Here is a 19,859-nt window from a genome sequence, read left to right as displayed (position 1 = left end):
TGCCACACCCCCCCCTCTTTTACCATCTTCTCTGTTCTTAGTGAAACATCTAAATCCCGGAACCCGCCAGATCCATTCCTGTCCCTGCTCTACCCATGTCTCTGAAATGGCCACAACATGATGATGCCAAACTCCAGCCAGTTTAAAATTATAATTATATCAGACTTATTTCTTGCGAAAGCTAAATCATTGCAGCCCTAAGGATATTGCAGCAAGAGTTCCTCCAGAATGTCTCCTCAGCCCTTTCATCTTCAACTGCTTTATCAATGATCTTTCCCTCCATCATAACATCCTTGGCAAATTGAGGTTAGACAGCAACGACACTCCAGAATCTGTACCCAGTTAGGGCAGAGGAGTTCGGTTCATGAGAATCCCTGCCACTGTATGGAATACGCACCCCCTCCAACACCGTCACACTGTGGCTGCAATTTGCACTATCGACAGATGCACTGCAACAACTCACCAAGCTTACTTCAACAGCATCTTCCAGCCCTGCAATCTCTAGCACCGAGCAGGACAAAAGCACCAACTCCAAGTTCCCCTCCAAGCCAAACATCATTCTGACTTGGACATTTTTATTCCCCTCAAAAATATACTTTATTCATAAAAATCTGTAAAAAAAATACATTACAGCACAATTCAAAACAGCACCAAGTTGACATTCCAAAAAGTGCAAAGGAAATCAGTTTTCTTCAATACAGAAGTGAGTTGCCTCACAACCCTTCTACATGCCATGTACATTTTACAGTGAACCCATATTTGGTGTATATAGCCCGAGGGGTTTCCCATGGGTCCAGCCCCTCATTTCAATATGTCGGGAGGACCTTACACAGTGGTCTTTCCCCATTGAGCCTTTTCAGCAGCTGCCCCAAGCTTTAATGCATCCCTCGGCACATAGTCCTGGACCTTGGAATGTGCCAGTCTGCAACACTCGGTTGTGGTCAACTCTTTTGCACTGGAAGACCAGCAAGTTGCGGGCAGACCAAAGAGCGTCTTTCACCGAATTAATGGTCTTCCAGCAGCAATTGATGTTTATCTTGGTGTGCGTCCCTGGGAACAGCCCGTAGAGCACAGAATCCAGTGTTACAGAGCTGCTTGGGATGAACCGCGACAAAAACCATTGCATCTCTTTCCACACCTGCTTTGCAAAGACACTTTCCAGAAGGAGGCTGCCAACAATCTCTTCCCCACCACAGCCACCTCGAGGGCAGTGTGCGGAGGGGGTGAGACTCCAGGCATGCAGGAAGGATCTGACGGGGAGGGCCCTTCTCACCACCAGCCAAGCTACGACTTGGTGCTTGTTTGAAAGTTCTGGTGATGAGGCATTCTGCCAAATAACTTTGGTAGTCTGCTCGGGGAACCATCCGATGGGATCCATCATCTCCTTTTCCCATAGGGCCTTGAGGACATTCCGTGTAGACCACTGCCTGATGGATTGGTGGTCAAAGGTGTTTTTCCGTAGAAACTTTTCCACAAAGGATAGGTGGTATGGCATGGTCCAACTGGATAGAGCGTTCTGTGGCAATGTGACCAGACCCATCCTTCGCAACACCGGGGACAGATAACCTCAGCACGTAATGACACTTGGTGTTTGCGTACTGGGGCTTTACGCACAGCTTGGTGCAGCCGCACATGAAGGTGGTCATCAGGATGAGGGCAGCGTTGGGTACATTTTTCCCGCCCTTATCCAGAGGTTTGAATATCGTGTCCCCCCGGACCCGATCCATTTTGTATCTCCAGATAAAGTGGAAAATGGCTCGGGTGACTGCCACGACGCAGGAGTGTGGTATGGGCCAGACCTGCGCCACATACAGCAACAACATGAGCGCCTCGCACCTGATGACCAGGTTCTTACCCACAGTGGAGTGAGATCGCTGCTCTCACATGCTTAGTTTATGGTGTACCCTGGCTACTCGCTCCTTCCAGGTTTTGGTGCATGCCCTGGCCCTTCTGAACCATATCCCCAGCACCTTCAGGTAGTCCGACCTGATGGTGAAAGCTACAAAGGATTGGTCGGCCCAGTTCCCAAAGAACATGGCCTCACTCTTGCCATGGTTAACTTTGGCTCCCGAGGCCTGTTTGAACTGGTCGCAAATGCTCATCAGTCTGCGAACAGACAGCGGATCCGAGCAGAAGACTGGGACATCATCCATGTATCGGGAGGCTTTGACCTGAGTGCCTCCGCTGCCTGGGATTGTCTCCCCTCTTATGCCCGCATCCTTCCTGATGGACTCAGCAAACAAACAAGACAGGGGAGAGAGGACAGCCTTGTCTGACTCCAGATTGAATCAAGAAACTTTCTGATTCCCACCCATTGATTGAGACTGTGCTATTGATGTTTGCGTAGAGCAGTTGGGTCAATTGCAGATTCCCTCCCCAAACCCCATTTTGGAGAGCACGTCCATCATGTAGGTGTGCGATATCCTGCCAAAAGCCTTCTCCTGGTCCAAGCTGATGAGGCAGATGTCCACCCTCCTGTCCCGTACATAGGTGACCGAATCTCTGAGTAGCGCGAGACTATCAGAGATCTTCCTGCCGGGTACAATGCAGGTCTGATCAGGGTGAATCACCAACTCCAAAGCAGACTTGACCCGACTGGCGATGACTTTGGACAAAATCTTGTAGTCTTTCTGACGTGCTGCCAGCCAGAAGCATACTCTCGTACACTTACAGCAGGTCTGGGCCGATCCAATCCCACAGAGCCGTATACAACTCAACTGGTAGGCTGTCATTTCCAGGAGTTTTACTCGTCTTGAAGGACCTGATGGCGTTTGTCAGCTCATCCAGAGTTAGCGGTTTGTCCGGTCTCTCCCTCATGCTGTCATCTAAGACCTCTGTGATAGATGACAGGAAGGACTGGGAGGCCCTGCTGTTAGTGGGCTTCACGTTGTACAGCCCAACATTAAAGGATTTGCTGATCCTTAGTATGTCGGGCTGCGAAGACATTACCGAGCCATCCTCTTCCTTTAGGCTGCTGATCACAGGGCTCTCTCTTTGTAAGCTTTGGAAGCTGAAACGCAAGCACATCTCATCCTGCTCAATGGAGCGGACTCTGAACTGGAAGATGATCTTGGAGGTCTCCATGGTAAAGAGTGAGACCTACTGGCTCTTCACCTCTTGGAGATCCTCCTTGACTTCGAGCCCCATCGACTGCAGCCGGAGCAGATTTTGCATTCTTTTCTGGAGTCGGGACATTTCCCTCTGTTTTTCTCTTGCCCTTTGAATATCTTTGGAGATAAAGAACCTCTTGATGTTCTCCTTGATTGCTTCCCACCATTGCACCCGAGACACAAAGAGGGATTTCACAGTTCTCCAACCTTTGTAATCCCGTTTGAGTTCCTGAACATTCTCTGGGGTTAGCAGTGTAGCACTGAGCTTCCATGTTCCCCCTGCCAACCTGCTGGTCGTCCTGTAAGTGACAGTCGGCCAGTAAGAGGCAATGGTCAGAGAAGAACACTGGCTTGACATCAGTGAATCTGACAGTGACAGCACGGGACACAAACAGGAAGTCGATCCTGGAATGGGCAGACCCGTCCGATCTTGACCATGCTGTGCTCCCTCTGCAGGTTTGCTGAAAACGTCGTGCAGCTTGGCATCTTTTACTGTTTCCATTAGGAATCTGGCCGTAGTATCCAGTTTGCTGTCGTCACTTGGGGATCGTCCAGCTGTATCAATGATGCAGTTGAAGTCACCGCCTAGAATGACTGGCCTGGATATCACCAGCAGCAGTGGGAGCTGCTGGAAGATGGTCAGCTGCTCGCTGCATTGAACCGGGGCGTACACGTTGCTCAACTGGAGCAGAGCGTTATTGTACATTACATCTGCTAAGAGGAGGCGACCGCCCACCACCTCCTTAACTTCAGAGATGGTGAAGTTAACTCCCCGCAGTAGAATACCCAGGCCGGAGGAACGGGAATCATTACCCCCTGATCAGATCGATGGCCCATGGGACCACCATTGCGGCCATTGCCTGTGGGTGCTGAGGTGTGGTATTCCACACACCTGCAGAAACAGCAGGTCAGCTTTGACCTTGGCGAGGTAGTCCAAGGTTGAAACACATCGCGTAGTGGATTTAATGCTATGCACGTTAAGCGAAGCAATCTTTATACCCATTTTAAAGTTGGGTGTTGCTTCCCACTCCAGGTGTCCTTGCTAGTCCCAGTCCTTGGGTATGTTCCTGCATACCCATAGTGTATGCAAGCTGTTTCACATTTGCTGGGCTCAGAAACCCCTTGTGGTTACTCATGGGGGGTTTGTTCCACTGGGGTAATATCGGGGGGGTCTTGTAGGCAGCAAGGCTTGGGCTGTCCTCTGCTGGTGGTGTCTTTCCTCTCTGTTCCTCCTCGAAGACATCACTGCACCCAGCTTCCCGGAGCTGCAGTGCGCCAGACGCTTTGTTGCTCTCGGTGTCCCGGAGCTGGGATGCACCGGGCATCTCGCTGGGTTCGGCGCTTTGGGTTTGGGGCACGCTGGGCCCATCACAGCTTCCAGTGCCCCAGAGCGGGGAGGCTATATCTTCCAGCTCTTTTGAGTTCTTTCGCTTCTTTTACGGGTGCCATCGTTCTGGCCCTTCCTCATCCAGTGAGGAGAGCTGCCGTAGTCTGTCTCAGACGGTAGCCTCCTCTTGCCACTGGTTTGGGTGGTGGCCTGTTCTGTTTTGGGAGGTTTTTTCTTTGTGATTTTCCTTTGTACCACTCGCCACTGACCAGTTTGTCCGTCTGCTGCCTCCTCCTCCATTGATTCTGTCTGTAGAGGAGGGGTTTCCGGGCACAGGGTAGGTGTTGGGTCGCTGGTTGCAGCTGCCTCCCCTTTCTTCTCCTTCTCAGATAGACTTTCTTTGTTGCGGGGAGGATTGCTTGTCTCCTTCCCAGCTCCAGAAGCATTCATCGTTTCTTCTCCTGACCTTTCCTTGGACCTTGCCACCCGAGCATAACTGAGGCAGTGTTTATTTTATTTTACTTAGAGATACAGCACTGAAACAGGCCCTTTGGCCCACCTAGTCTGTGCTGACTAACAACCACCCATTTATACTAACCCTACAGTAATCCCATATTCCCTATCACCTACCTACACTAGTGGCAATTTACAACAGCCAATTTACCTATCACCTGCAAGTCTTTTGGCTGTGGGAGGAAACCGGAGCACCCGGCGAAAACCCACGCGGTCACAGGGAGAACTTGCAAACTCCACACAGGCAGTACCCAGAATTGAACCCGGGTCCCTGGAGCTATGAGGCTACGGTGCTAACCACTGCGCCACTGTGCAGGTTTTGTAGAGATTGACAGCGGTGCCTGGTTTCCCTTCTCCTTGAACACCTTCAGGAACTTGATGCATTCTGCCACGTTCTTGAACGTCACGTCGAAATATCCACTGCTGGGGAAGTCCTGCAGGCAGAAGATGTCTACAGCTTGGAATCCACAGCAATCAATAAGGATTTTCTTAATGAAGTAGGTACGGTCCACAGGTGCGCCTCCTGCATTGTCCTTCATCACCAACTAAATGGTGTTACGCACTCCCTGGCCTGAAGCTCTAGCCATTTTACTCAAAACCTACCTGAAACAGGATCATAGGCCACTGATTATGGTTTCTTCTCCTGCCAGGTAAGTATCATTCTGACTTGGAGATGTGTTGCCATACCTTCGTCATTGCTGGGCCAAGGGCCTGGCATTCCTTAACTAACATTGTGGAGCGAGCACCATCACCACATGGACTGCACCTCTTTAAGAAGAAAGTTCCCCACCAGTAACTAGTGATGGGCAATAAACATGATCTTGCCAACATCGCTGAGGAAAGAAGCTCCGTGTCAGGCAGAGCAGAAGCTGATTGGCTCAACAACTCATTATGCAGGAAAAACATACAATTTTTTTAAAAAAAGGAATGAAAGCTAAAATTAAAGAAAAAGCCTAAAACAGCAGTAGATTTTTTTTTAAATGGCTGCCTTATGTCTTCCTAATGGGTTCTAATATTATTCTGTAGTTAGTATAGGTCCCTGATGTTATGTGGTTAGCTTTGACCAATGAGCAATGTTGCAGGCAAAACGTTTTATTTTAATCATTTTGATTTTTTTAGTGATTATATTATACGACTGATTACATTCTGGAAAATATCCCTTTCCGATTCAAGACATTATGTCACAATAGATCACTTTCTAATATCTTCCTGTGAACCGACAAGCAAATATTGGACTTGGCTAGAAAAACAATACAAAGGAATATTTATTACATTGCAGTGCATGCAGTGAGCAGCAATAATCATTTAAATAAGATGTTTGGTTAGGTACTGCTTCATTTTCCAATCTCGAGATAATCTTTCTCTAAGAGAATGATCAAGAAAATGAAATGGGTTGGCTCATCAGTTTTGAGAATCCATTATGAGGCTTTTACTGATAGCAAAATGCAAAGGAATTTTCCCTATTGGCAGCAGAAGGAGTTAAAAATATTGTGAGGTTTCCAGCAATGGCAGAGACACTTCTAAAGCAAGCCAATTGGAAGTGATTCCTAGGGAATATTGTCAAGGGCGTATACTAATTGATAATGAATGCATGCTGAGATTATTTAGGGTGTGAGGTGCAGATCTAATAACCAAGGACATTACTCACAAATTAATGCGCACCTTCCTGTTTATTGTGAGTTAAATTAATTACATTTCCTAATGAAAAATGCATTGCATTTACATCAGCATTAGCAGCACTGACTAAATATCTTTGGGGTATCACAGATTACTGAAGTCCCATTGCTGCTTCCTTTGTAGAACTTATTGACAGCAGACTGGATATCACACTAGCTGCTACTAGATGCATAGGCAGCAACATGTTTAATAGATAATAGTTCTCTGATTAATTATATGTTTAGACTAACTTCTATTGAACAATGATCAGGATATCCTTGACAAACAGATTAAATAGCAAGTAAAGGTGAAAAGCCAAGAGTTTGTTTTTTTGGGGAGGAACTTCTAGTTTAGGATGACATCAATTCACTAGACATAACTTAACTAATCAATTAAAAATGTTAATTAACTGCAAGTCAAATTACCATCCTATCTCTGTGTAGTTGTTCCAGCCAGCACAGAATTGGTATAGCTCTAGGTATGTATCTGCTAAAGTTGTTTCAATCTTGTTCCACAGCCCTTTCCTGGCATCTCTTGTGATTAACAAAATAAAGACTTCCATCTATTTCAAATCTTTTGTTTAATAACATCAGTGCACCAGCAGAAAAGTAATTATCCCAACGACCTAGGGCTTGTTGGCAGCATTTCTTGGTTCACTTTGTGTTCTGTAGTTTTATGGTACCTTAATCGATGACAGGCTATGAGTGGTGCAATGTCTAATAATGTCTGGCACTGCCAGCAATGCCATATCTGAGTGCACACAGTACACCATCTTACACCAACAGAGCCTAGTCTCATCCTATGTCTTTACCAACAGCAATAGCTTCTCCTACCTAAGAACCCATTGTCCTATCCCCTATCCAACCATCAAAGATGGCAATGGCAGTGCCTATATCCGGTATGTGGATGTGCACCTATATCTCATAGTCTGCTCATCATGTGAATGCGCTAGTTCAAAAACAAGTCAGCTGACAAAAACCTAATCTAAATGCATTTTGCCCAGTATCTCTGGCATTGATGCACGCACACATACAAGTACAAAAACACATATGCATGCACATACAAATATACTGTGATACAATATACAAGTAATTTGGGCCATGGCATTTGGAAGTGTAGCATGTTTGAGAGGAACAGATGACTTTGGTCCAACGTTTCCAAAGTATTTTGCCGTTGGGCTTTTTTATCATCACATGTCTGAGCCTGTTGTAGATTAATTGATAGACTTGTTGATTAATCATGGCAATCAATCTCTATTATTGTTGTATCACAATGGTAGAAGGTCAACTAGATGGACCTCGTTCTTTATTCGCCCAGCAATTCCTATGTTCCTACAAGTAGATGACAGGCATACACATACAAATGTATATATACACACACCAGTATAGACATACACATATGAACATATATAAGTACACCAAAGACTATTATACATTTACTTTTATATCGTGGAGCTGTTTCCAATAGAAGCTAGTTATTTGAGAGATTCCCCTAGCTTATGTTCATTTCACTTTGTTGTGGGAAAAGTTTCACAAAGTTAGTGACAGATGCAAATGAGAGTCAGACATTTCAACAGCACTCAGTCACCCCTTGTCAGTAAATTTTCAAATTGCTAACTTTCTAAAGTTTTAACACAAACAGTACTGGGTTAGTAACGTGCAGAACAAATCTCATTTGGTACTGACCGATCAAGAATTCTTATGAGGAACCCTTCCTGTGTGTGCGCGGTTGATCTGTACGTGGGATTTAAAGCCTCCAAGAGCCAGAGGCCACTGCATGTACTTTCAGCCGAAATTCGCAAGTGCCAGAGAAAGTCATTAATCACCTATTTACTGTTGAGTGAGAGAGAATGCCTTTGCTGCTTGAGAACAGAACAATGTTGCTCGTTGTGACAGGAGCCTTAAAAAATAGTCCAGCTGTGTTTATTGAAATGCTTTTTTTTGTATTTTTATGATATATTGTGGGTTTTGCTAGAATACCGTTTTTTCATTATACATTATTAATGACCAAGAAGTTTATAGTTACACAACAGCTCTCTGATGTATGATTCTCAGCACAAGACTCAAATGATTTTGCTTGTATTAATGTGACTACTATCCTCACTTGAATGGCTTATGGTCAAGAACTTTCACCTGATGGTATGTTATTCAGCTCCTACAATGGGAACTCTTTTGATATCTGTGAGTTCATGTGTCTTTGTTATGTTGAAGCAGCCAATAGATTATATGTGAAATGTTCGCATTTTGTTTCCAACTGTCTCAGAAACATCTCCTAGCTGCAGAAGGTTTTCTACAGCCTGTGTCTGATAACCATCTCCACACAAACTGCATTCCATAACAACAACAATGCACATTTATATGATGCCTTTAACATAGTAAAAAGTTCTGAGGCACTTCACAGAGGTGTGAAGAAAATTAGATGCAGTCAAAGAAAGCAAGCTTAGGAGGGATGACCAAAACCTTGGTCAGAGGTGAGTTTTAAGGAGAGTTTTAAAGGAGGAGAGAAAGTTGGAGGGACTGAAGGATCTATGGGTGGAATTCCTGAGGCAGCTGAAGACATGGCCACCATGGTGGAATGGGGAATGCACAAGAAACTGGGATCAGAGAATCAGAGAATAGTTGGTAGGTCAGGGGTGACAGTGGTGGGAGGTAGGGGTAAAGGCCATTACAGAGATACGTAAGGGTAAGGCCATGCAAATTTAAATACAAGGGTTAAAATTTTAAAATTAAGGAGTTGGAGGACCAAGGACCAATGTAGGCCAGCAATGTTGGCTGATGGGTGAGAGGGGCTTGTTGTGGGAGAGGATACGAGTAGAAAAGTTTTGGATAAAATTAAATTATTTTAAAGGCTCAAATACCAACTTCAGACCAGTGCCTGATTAGAAAACTATGAGTATCGAAGCTATACTGCCAACTCCGCATCACTGTCTGGTCTTAAAATGCAGTTGCGTACATGGTTGCTTCATGCGTACTACTCAGCTTACCAGCGTCGGAATAGCATTAACTCCTAATGTTAAAGAAAGATTGAACAAGACATTGCCAACATTAAAACTGAAGTTTCAGAAATTGCACAGCAGTCAGTTACTTAGATCACTAGGAACTTTTTAAAGTTGGCTTCACAGTGGGTGCAGTTATATTGCAGCTGGTGCAAAGCTGAAGCAATGTGAGATTAATTCCTAAAAATTTTTATGTAACATACCCAGGATGAGAAAGGGCATGCTTGTTAAACAGAAAACTTTAAAATTCTATTTCTCTGAATCCTACTGAACCTCGATGGCTCCACTGATGTTGCAGAACTATTTGATTGCTATATGCGAGACTGAGCCGAGAGGACTGAGCTGCAGAGAAATTTTCTCCATATGATGATATTTAAGAAGTGGAGAGAGAGGTCCTCCAGCTTGAGAAAGCTGTGAGTTTGTGTACTCATGTTGCTGATCTCTGCTCTTCCCCTTGCCCCCATTCCTCCCTCCTGTCCCTGAGGTCTTGCAAAGCCAGTGCAGAGGTGATGAATTGTGGAAGTCGGGAGCATCTTCCTGCAACTGGCTTCTGCTGCAAAAACATATTCATAATGGACAGTGGCAGCAAAGAAGTGTGAAGGAAGGCCAACTTCTGAGCTCTGATCTATACACAGGACAACTGCGGGGCCCACTGCCACATTAAATTGACATTACTATGGAGAGGGGAATTGATTTGAAAGATACTTATTTGAGGTACTTCAATGTTCAAGAAGAGCCCAAAACTGTTTCTCATTGTAAAGCAAATGAATTCCTGGGTACAATATTTTCTCGGTACTTTCATTCTTTATCTCTCTCCATTGAGCACAGTGTGGATTTGATTCCAATATACAATTGCAGCAAGTGAATTTGATTTTAAGTATTTATCTGTACTTGATTTTGTTGATTTCTCTCTTTTTAAAATCATTTTTATTCCATGTCAGTGTTTCATTACTGTATTTTTAATATTTGTTGACCATTTGGTGAGGATGCAAAAATGAACTCTCAGCTATCTCAGGTTGTTTTTCTTTGCTATGTCAGTTTCGTAATGATTCAGTGAATTACACATTCAGAGACTACCTCCCTCAGTGAATTATATGGAGGACACCTCAATTAATTATGCAGAAAATATCAGATCCCTTTTAATGACTTATGCAGAGGATACAGGAACTGGGATAACTCTCAAGGAAGTTATACAGTGTGTACGAGAATTGGGAACACTCAGTAAGTTATAAAGGGTTCATAGGATACCTTGCAGTTAGCTTTACCGAGAACATCAGATATCTCTTGGTGAGTTCTGTAAAGGTTGCTGCTAGGAAGATATGAATAAGATAGCAGATGTTTATAGGTAATGTACAAGGCAGTGATGCAATTAAGGGCTTCATCACAATCGTAATGGCAAAAACTGACTGCTTTGTATTCACCATCTGAACCCAAGGTTACCCAAGTCTATGGGCTTGTAATTCAGTGAGAAGTATCAAGTATTATTAATAATATTGATCTTATATTGATTTTTTTCTTGTGATCTACACATTCTCAGCTTTGAGCTGTGCACATGTTATTTCCATGGCTGTTGAAAGTGTGTGTAAAATTGTGCAGGGGAGCCACCTGCCACATGAAAGCAGATATCCTATAGAAGGAACATCACTTTTGTGAGATAGGCCCTCAAAGATATTGGAAGGAAGAATGTGGCTTTTGTAATGAAGAATAATTTTAGTCGAAAGGTTGGTGTTATGTTTTCCTTCAATCTGAACCTGAACCTCAAACTGAATCTTCATAATTGTATATGTAAGCAAGGAACTGACATATATCGTATTTAAAATAAAAACAGAAAAGGCTGGAAATACTCGGCGGTTGCGGTGGGGAGAGAGGAACTGTGTTAACATTTCAGGTCGACGAGCTTTCTTCAAAATTGGAAAAAGATTTTCCAGCTCTGATAAAAGTTCAAGGATCTGAAACACTGGGGGGAATTTTATGCTCCCCCCGCGTCTGGTTTGGAGGCAGTGTGAGGATATAATCAGGCAGATGGTAGCGGGGGTAGCGGGGGGAGGCCCCACCACCTTCCTGCCACCAGCCAAATTAAGCCTGTGAACGGACCTACTGCCCCACTGCCAATTGAGGGCTATAAGTGGGCAATTAATGCCCAATTAAGGGCCTCAGTCTGCCCGCCGCTGGAATTAGCCTAGCAGTGGGCAGGCCTGTTGCCACACGGGGAGCACAACAAACAAACCCATATGGGTTGCTTGTCAGCTCTGGGAGTTGGTGGGGGGGGGTGGGGGTAGGGGGAACCTCATTTTAAGGCACTTAGTGCCTGAACGAGGGACCCGGCATCGAGAGGTGGGGTGGGGGGTGGTCCGCTGAGACCCAACCCCTGCCCTTCCCCGCTACCCCCATACCGTGAAACCCCTTCCGCCCTGTCTTACCTGTGGTCTGGTCCCAGGGCCTCAGGTCGGGTAAGTGCTGTACAGGCAGCAGCCACTGCCTCCATGGTGGCGTTGCTCAGTTGCAGTACTGCCGGCCTCTGATTGGCCGGCAGCTCTCAGCTGGTGGGACTTCCACCACCAGGGTCCTTGATCCTGGAGACGGCCCGTGCTGTCCATTTATTAGAACTTGATTTGGCGGACCTTCCACAGAGGAGGTGACGCGGGGCACTCGCCGATGCTTTCGCTGGTGGTCGAGACCTCTGTTGCCAAGACAAAATCCTGGCCATCAATTCGGTTTCCATCTCCACAGATGATGCCAGACCTGCTGAGTATTTCCAGCACTTTCTGTTTTTATTTCAGATTTCCAGAATCCACAGCATTTTACTTTTGTATCGTATTTGGCCTGGTTTACATCGGGTGCTAAAATGCTCCCTGTGCTAAAATGCTCCCTGTGATTCTATCCCTAAGGTCTGTCACGATATTGTCCCTCACCTCATTGCAACTCTAAAGCCTGATACTGCCACTTGTATTACCTCCCTAGATCTTTATGTTGACACAAGCGGAAGTCAAAGACATACATGTTCCAAACAGTGGCACTTTATTGCTCGATCTTTTGCTGCATCTAGCCTGACATCCAGCTCTCACAAGAAATATATGCAAAGGAACTTATAATTCCTCAGCCTGTATATTGATTTTCTATATCTAAGATAGCTGTTAGCTACTTTAACATTTCTCTCATGTCTTTTTTTAAATTAAATTAGCCATTTTCCTTCCAAAGTTCAGCTTAACTTCACCAAATTATTCTAATGAAGAAATATTTAAAGAAGTTCGAGGTTTTTTTCATTGGCATTGAGAAGGTTCAAGGGTGACCCGATAAAGGTATTTAAGATTACAATGATTTCTGATAAGCCAGTGTTAGATTGTTTCCATCAGTTGGTAACAAGATGGCACAAATCTAAGATAATCAGAAAAAGAATTAGAAGGAAAGCTAGGAGAAATTCAATTCGTGGCGTGAAATGGCAGCGCCATTCGAATGCATCCCTGAGGATGTCGGTCAGAGGCCAGAGCCAAATTCGACATAAGGGTCTCATTTGAACCAAACTGGCGAGCTGTGGAAGTCAATCGAGCAACTTGCTGATTGGGGCCTTAGGAATTTCAGCCAGATTCGATGCTGAGCCAGCCCGCTGGTTTGTCTTGGGAATTTGAGGGGGGTGGGGGTGGGCGGGTGGGGGGGGGTGTGTGGTGGTGGTGGGTGGTAGTGGGTTGCTGAGCAATTTGGAGTGGGGGGGTGTTTTGCCAACACTGGGCTCGCAGTGTGGTTCAGTATTTTTGGGGAGCTAGGAAGAGCGCAGGAATGAAATAATTAGAAGCACGTTTTATTACTTTTTTTGGGCAGCCTCCAGAGGTTCCTTTAAGGATCACTGGTTAGGCCACCGAATACCTGGAACAAAAGGGTGGACCATGCTCCACCCATTTGATAACTATTTTTTTGCACCAACTTCCTATAACCAGCATTAATATTCTGATTTGCATACGCAAGATGCTTAACACCTGTTTCAAATGGGCACATTTCATACCCAGCAGCCACTGGTGCACTCCCATAGGAGACTGGGCACAGAAGATTGCGACCTGACATTTGCCCCTCAAATGTTGACTTTTTTTTCCTTCCAAAAAACGGGTGCATTTGATTTTCACTTTCTTCCCCAAAATATTTGTACAGAGGTGATTAGATGATGAAATTTGTTATTGAAGCAAAGTCCATCAATTCGCCAAAAAGGAATTGAAAAAGAAAGCTCAGGAATTAGACGTTGCTTGAAAAAGAACATGAAAAGGCACGTGGAATGAGCAGGGGAGACTAGGGTGGCTCACGTACAGAAATATGCCCATGCATGCGTGTTGTGCTAAATGGACTGTTTCAGTGATGTATCCATGATTCTATGATTGATAATTGATAGTGATCAGTCATTACCATCAAGCATAAACAAACCAAAAAAGATTGCCATCCTCTGACCATAGATGATCAGATAGTTCATGATATATCAGCATTGCCTTTTGAATCTCCTAATGTTTGTAAATATCACTCAATTTAATATTGCACCTCTTTATCTATCTGTGGCCTGTCGAGACACATTCGTGTTCTCTTCTCAAGAAACTTTCTACTCGATCGTACGATGGATAGATACATGGCATCATGTCTTTGCCTAATGTCTTTGGGACAATTGCTTGTTTTCCTTTAAATAGGATGTTATTCTGGGTCCTGAGTTCACATAGGAAAATAAAGGAATGGGAGAACTGGATCTGGAGCCTCTTCCTTGCTCCAGACTGTTTAAAACCTGGATGTTTTTATGCTTTGATTCATTGGCACATAGTCAAGGCACTGAATATAGACAGGTCTTCTGTCAAATAAATTGTCTTTGACCATTCCTGCAGCTCATTCTTGGAACAATGGAGTAAATAAACCCTGCTTAAGGCATCGGCCAGCTGCATTTGTTTTCCTGGCTGATGGACAATCACATATCAAATATCTGAAATTGTATTAACATCCTTCGCAACTTGATTAGTTCAATTGCTTGGCCGAGGTACTGAACGTGTAACTAACACCACTCTATATCCTTAAGTGTTAGTTTTCTCGGTGGCTAATGCAGATTACTGAGTTTCAGTAAAATAATTCAGTGAGATAAGGAACAAACCCAATGAATCCTCATGAGCTTGGCATCTCCAAAACTGGACAGACTTTATCTGGATCTGGTAATGAGGTATCCTATGAATGGAAGTCCAACGATCCTTAGTGTAGCCTTATCTTAGTTGAATTTTAGATTACAATCCTTCCACGAGGAATCTAAGCTTACTAACATAGTTGCCATTGTTGTTTGTGGATTGGTCAACTGAGTCACCTTCACCATATACCCGTGTGATCTGCTGCAACTGTCACTAGTGGCAGTACACTTATTGCTTGAGTCAACCTCTGCTGAAAGTTTCCTGACACATGCTGCCATTTGCCAACACACTCCCGGCTGGTCTCCCACATTCTACTCTCCGGAAACTTAAGGTCATCCAAAACTCTGCTGCCTGTGTCTTAACTCACACCAAGTCCCATTCACCACTGTGCTCACTGGCCTGCATTGGTCCCTGGTCAAGCAACACCTTGATTTTAAAATTCTCATCCTTGTTTTCAAATCCCTCCATATCCTCGCCCCTCCCTATTTCTGTAATCTCCTCCATCCCCACAACCCTCTGAGATGTCTTTGCTCCTGTAATTCTGGCCTCTTATGCATCCCTGATTTTCATCATTCCACCATTGGTGGCCGCACCTTCAACTGCTTAGGCCTCGAGCTCTGGAATACCCTCCCTACACCTCTCTGCCTCTCCACCTCTCTTTCCTCCTTTCAGATACACCTTAAAACCTACCTCTTTGACCAAGCTTTTGGCTCAGTGCCATACTATGTTTTATCATGCTCCTGTGATGCACCTTGGGATGTTTTATAATGTTAAAGGTGCGATATAAATATAAGTTGTTGTTGTTTGTATCTGTCAAATTAAATATTAAAGATCCTAAGAAAGGAGTTCCATTCATCTGGAACTACACACCACTGTCTTTTTTTTATATCCAAGGCACTGAATACTTTCCTTTGGCTTCCATCTAGTGATACTTTGTGAATAGCACACACTGAATATGAAAATAACTTCCATTTGTATAGCTCCTTATATGTTACAACATTTCCCAAAGTGTTTTAGAGGAGGAACAATGGACACTGAGCAGGAAGTAGGAGAGACAGATGAGGGGAGGTATAGTCAGAGAAGTAAATATTGAGATGGTATATATTTGAAGGCAGAAAGGTAGCAACACACAAATATTTACAAAGAGAATTGCAGAGTACAGGGGTTTGATGGATGAAGGGTCTGCCACTGATTGTGAAGCAGAGGTGGGTTGTGATGTAAAGTACACAACAGGCAGAGTCGAAATGCACGGAGCTACAAGCTTGGATGGAGGGTTGAAGAAGATTGTAGTGTGGGATTAGGCCCTATGTGGATTTGACAATGAGGATGAGGATTTTGAATACACTGTGCATAAGGGCAGGAAGCCAGTGAAGTTAGGTGTCGTGTGAGTAGAACTTTGCACAGGCTACAGAGTTCTGAATGAAGTAGAGTCTGTGTAGACTGAGCTGGGAGAATAACAGAGAAAATACTGAAGTGCCAATGATGTGGCTAGTGCTTTCCTTTAACTCTGTTCATAATTCTGGAGTCTATACAGATTCTCATTTCCCCAGGCTTATTAGTGATTAGCAGTTTATATCCAAAGTTTTTCCTCAGTTATTGAAACATTCATCTTCAACTTAGTTAACCCTTTTAAATTCCTCTTTGAATGAGCTTGTTAACACATAGGTACTTTCATGGGCAGGGGAAATCACCTATCTCACCTCAAAATTCAGTTTCGAATGCTATTTTCCCTCTAGACAGCCTGCTCCTTTAAAGATATTTGAATATCCTTGGTGAGTTGATGTAGGATAGTGGCTTTATTGGTTTTGCTTCTGGCTGTAATAAGGTTGTGGCTGCACTGGTGGTGGCTACTGCAGTACTTACTTTTTACTGTCATCTTCTTGTACTGCACCTCACTTTCTGCTTTAAGCCATGGTGAGTATAATTTAACACTGGACCTCAACTAATTCCATTTGTTGCATGACTTTACTTCCAAAGAGAAGTATGTAGTTATTGTCTACTATGTCTATGAGTTATGTGTGGTTTTTTTTTTATCATTCTTTGCATTCACTAAGTTAACCTTGCAGCATCCCAAAAGGCATTGGCATGGTTTTATTTCTAGAACATGATGTGTCGCATAAGGTAATGTTTGTTCAGGTCTTGCAATTGTTTGGTTGTTACCATATTGATTAATTGGTCTGCTGTTGATATCCATAGTGTGTGAAAGTCTGGTTGTGCTTCCCTTCTGCCAGTAGAATTGCTGATTTGGTGATCTCTAGTCTATGATTATTGTCCGTACCTCTTTTGGTTAAAGCCTTGACTTCCACTAATTCTTAGCATAATGTTGCAAGGCATAATGATTTCTGCAGTTCATGTGCAGTTAGATGCGGGATATTTTTCTTTTCACTCAGGTTCTTGGCAATGGTCTTTACACTGCCATACTGGTACTGGCGGTGCTAGCTGCAGTACTAAATTAATAGAGGTTGAATTTCCATAAGGGTTCTTCTGGTCATCTTCTGTAAACAGTGTTGTAATCTATTGGTGTCACCTTGTTGAGTTCTACCTTGCCTTCAGCTTTCGACCGTATTCTGTGATTGAATTCTCTGGGACCGCATGGTCCCACAAACAGCGATGCAATAATGAACAAGCCATCTGTTTTAGTAATATCAGTTGAGGGGTTAATATTGACAAGTACACGAAGGATAGCTACCCTGGTCTTTATAATAGTGCCATGGGATCTTTTACATTCATCTGAGAGGACAGACAAGCCTTTTTTTTAATGACTCATCCAAAAAAATGGCACCTCCAACAGTACAGCACTCCTTCAGTATGGCATAGGAGTGTCTGCTTAGTTTTTTTTGCTCAGTCTCTGGAGTGGGACTTGAACCCACAAGCTCCTGACTCAGAAATGTGTGCGAGTCACAGCTGATGCTATCAACCTTGCTGTAGGTTTGGTGCAGATTTGCTGCTGACCTTCAGGTCTGCTGCTGGCATGTTCATGTGGATAAAAGTTACTCCAAGTCTGTTAAGAGGCAGCTCAGAGAGAATTACAACTTGAGTGTTAATATATCATGTTAATTGATATCTTGTCATCTGTGATCTTGATGTGTTTTTAAGGATATTACTTACATATGTCCCATCACATCCATTTCAGTGTTACTCACTACCTAATCCTCTAATAATTTTCCCCTCTCATTTCTCTTTAGCTAATTGAAGACAAGTTAAAAAGAAGTTCAACAAAGCAGGTAAATTACTTTTAGATTCAGACACATGTTTTGCTATGCAATCTTTTGTGTTTTCTTCTCTCGCTAAATGTATAAAGAGCCTTTTTCAGAAGCGTCGGTATTGTGCACAGGAAATTATAAAAATTAGTCACAAGATTGCACTTTGACAAATGAAACAACTGACTTTGGGACCAACATTGTGAATCAGAACAATGTCAATCAATTTCCTAGAATCATACAGCTCAGAAGGAGGTCATTCGGTCCATTGTGCCTATACTGGCTCCTTGAAAGAACTATCCAATTAGTCTGATTCTTTCCCCATAGTCCTAAAATCTTCTCCCCCTTCAAGTATTTATCCAATTCCTTTTTGAAAGTTACCACAGAATCTGCTTTCACCACCCTTTCAGATCATAATAATTCACTGCGTAAAAAAAAACTCCTCATCTCCCCTCTGGTTCTTTTACCAATTATTTTAAATCTGTGTTCTCTGGCTACTACCTGTCCTATCAGTGGAAACAGTTTCTCCTTGGTTACTCTATCAAAACCCTCATAATTTTGAACAGCTCTATTAAATCCCCCTTTAACCTTCTCTTCCCTAGGCTGAGGCCTAACCAGTGGTTTATAACGGTTATAGGAAGCAGAACTTCCTTGCTTTTAAACTCTTTGCCTCTATTTGTAAAGCCAAGGATCACCTGACTTTCAAAAGTATTCTCAGCTACATCAAGTGTGTGCATAAGAAATAATTTTCCCGTACTGTTTTACTTTCAACAGCATTCAGCATAGAATATGTTAAGTGCAATTTCTATGTGCCTTTCAATGGAATTAAATGTATATTATTCCTTCACTTTAGATAATGGTAGATTACAGAATAAGGAGTATATTACATTCTTGATAACCTTGGGACAAGAATCAGTACAGAGTAGGGAGTATGTTATACTCCTGATAACCCTGAGACTGTGTATACTGGTATAGAAAAATTTGGCACTTAATAAGTAGCATATTACACACCTGATAACTCTAGGACTTGTACCAGTACTGAATAAGGAGTGTCTCACTCCAGTTAACACTGGGATTATAGTTCAATGTAGAGTAAGGTGTGTTTTACCCCTTTATGACTTGAGGATTGTGTACCAGTGTAGAATAAGGAATATACAGTCCTGATAATATTACTGCCTCTTTCTACTTATATAATATAAGGAATGGACTATTAGCTATACAAGCAAAGATGTCACCAGCATGTTTAAAAAGAGCATGGAAACAAAATAGACATCAACATTCAGACTAGGTAATTTTTTGAAGAGATCTTCTCTACTTGGTGAGGAGCAGTACCAAAATCTTGTACCAAATTACATAAGAAAACTCATGAAAGTTTGATGCTGAAAAATAACATTAATTTAAAATGATCTTTACTTATCTCACTGTAACCTAAGGCAATTCTTTCTACAAATTTGCATTTGTACAATGCAACTAGAGGTGCATGAGCAATACAAATTTATAGCATAAAAGGCCATTTGGCCCATCATATTTGTGCTGTTTCTTTGCTAGAGCAGTCCACATTATTCTCACTGTCCTGCCTTCCTCATAGCCCTATACCTTCCTTTGAGATCTGCTATATTTTTGCATCACAGTAATAATCCAAAATTGAGACTCTGTGACTATTAGCAACAATCTTCTCTTCTTCCTACAATCTACAAGCTTTTAAAACTCAATCTCAGCATTATCACTGAGTCTTCAATAATATATAAAACAATTATTAGGGAAGAAAGGTCAGACTATGAGGAAAAGATTGAAAGTTCCTAATTGAGATCCAAAGTAATAGGAAGTAAAGTAAAGCTACAGAATGATGGGCACAGGAGGTCCAAAATGGTCCTGGAGAGGGAAAAGGAGTACTCTTTCTCCTTTTCTATTTACTTTCAT

The 19,859-nt window shown here is 43.2% G+C and overlaps 1 protein-coding gene across 1 annotated transcript in view; it reads left to right on the top strand.

Moving 5' to 3' along the window:
* Nucleotides 1-17,943, top strand: part of LOC137378266 (transcription factor MafB-like) — a 268,346-nt gene extending 250,403 nt beyond the window's left edge. Inside the window, exon 3 of the mRNA XM_068048506.1 lies at nt 17,925-17,943. Coding sequence (XP_067904607.1) covers nt 17,925-17,928 — 4 coding nt within the window. The 3' untranslated portion in view covers nt 17,929-17,943. The remainder of the gene's footprint in view (nt 1-17,924) is intronic.
* The last annotated feature ends 1,916 nt before the right edge of the window (nt 17,944-19,859 follow it).

The sequence above is a fragment of the Heterodontus francisci genome, chromosome 16, assembly GCF_036365525.1.
Source record: "Heterodontus francisci isolate sHetFra1 chromosome 16, sHetFra1.hap1, whole genome shotgun sequence".
Taxonomy (NCBI): domain Eukaryota; kingdom Metazoa; phylum Chordata; class Chondrichthyes; order Heterodontiformes; family Heterodontidae; genus Heterodontus; species Heterodontus francisci.
This window is presented reverse-complemented; position numbering and strand designations above follow the sequence as displayed.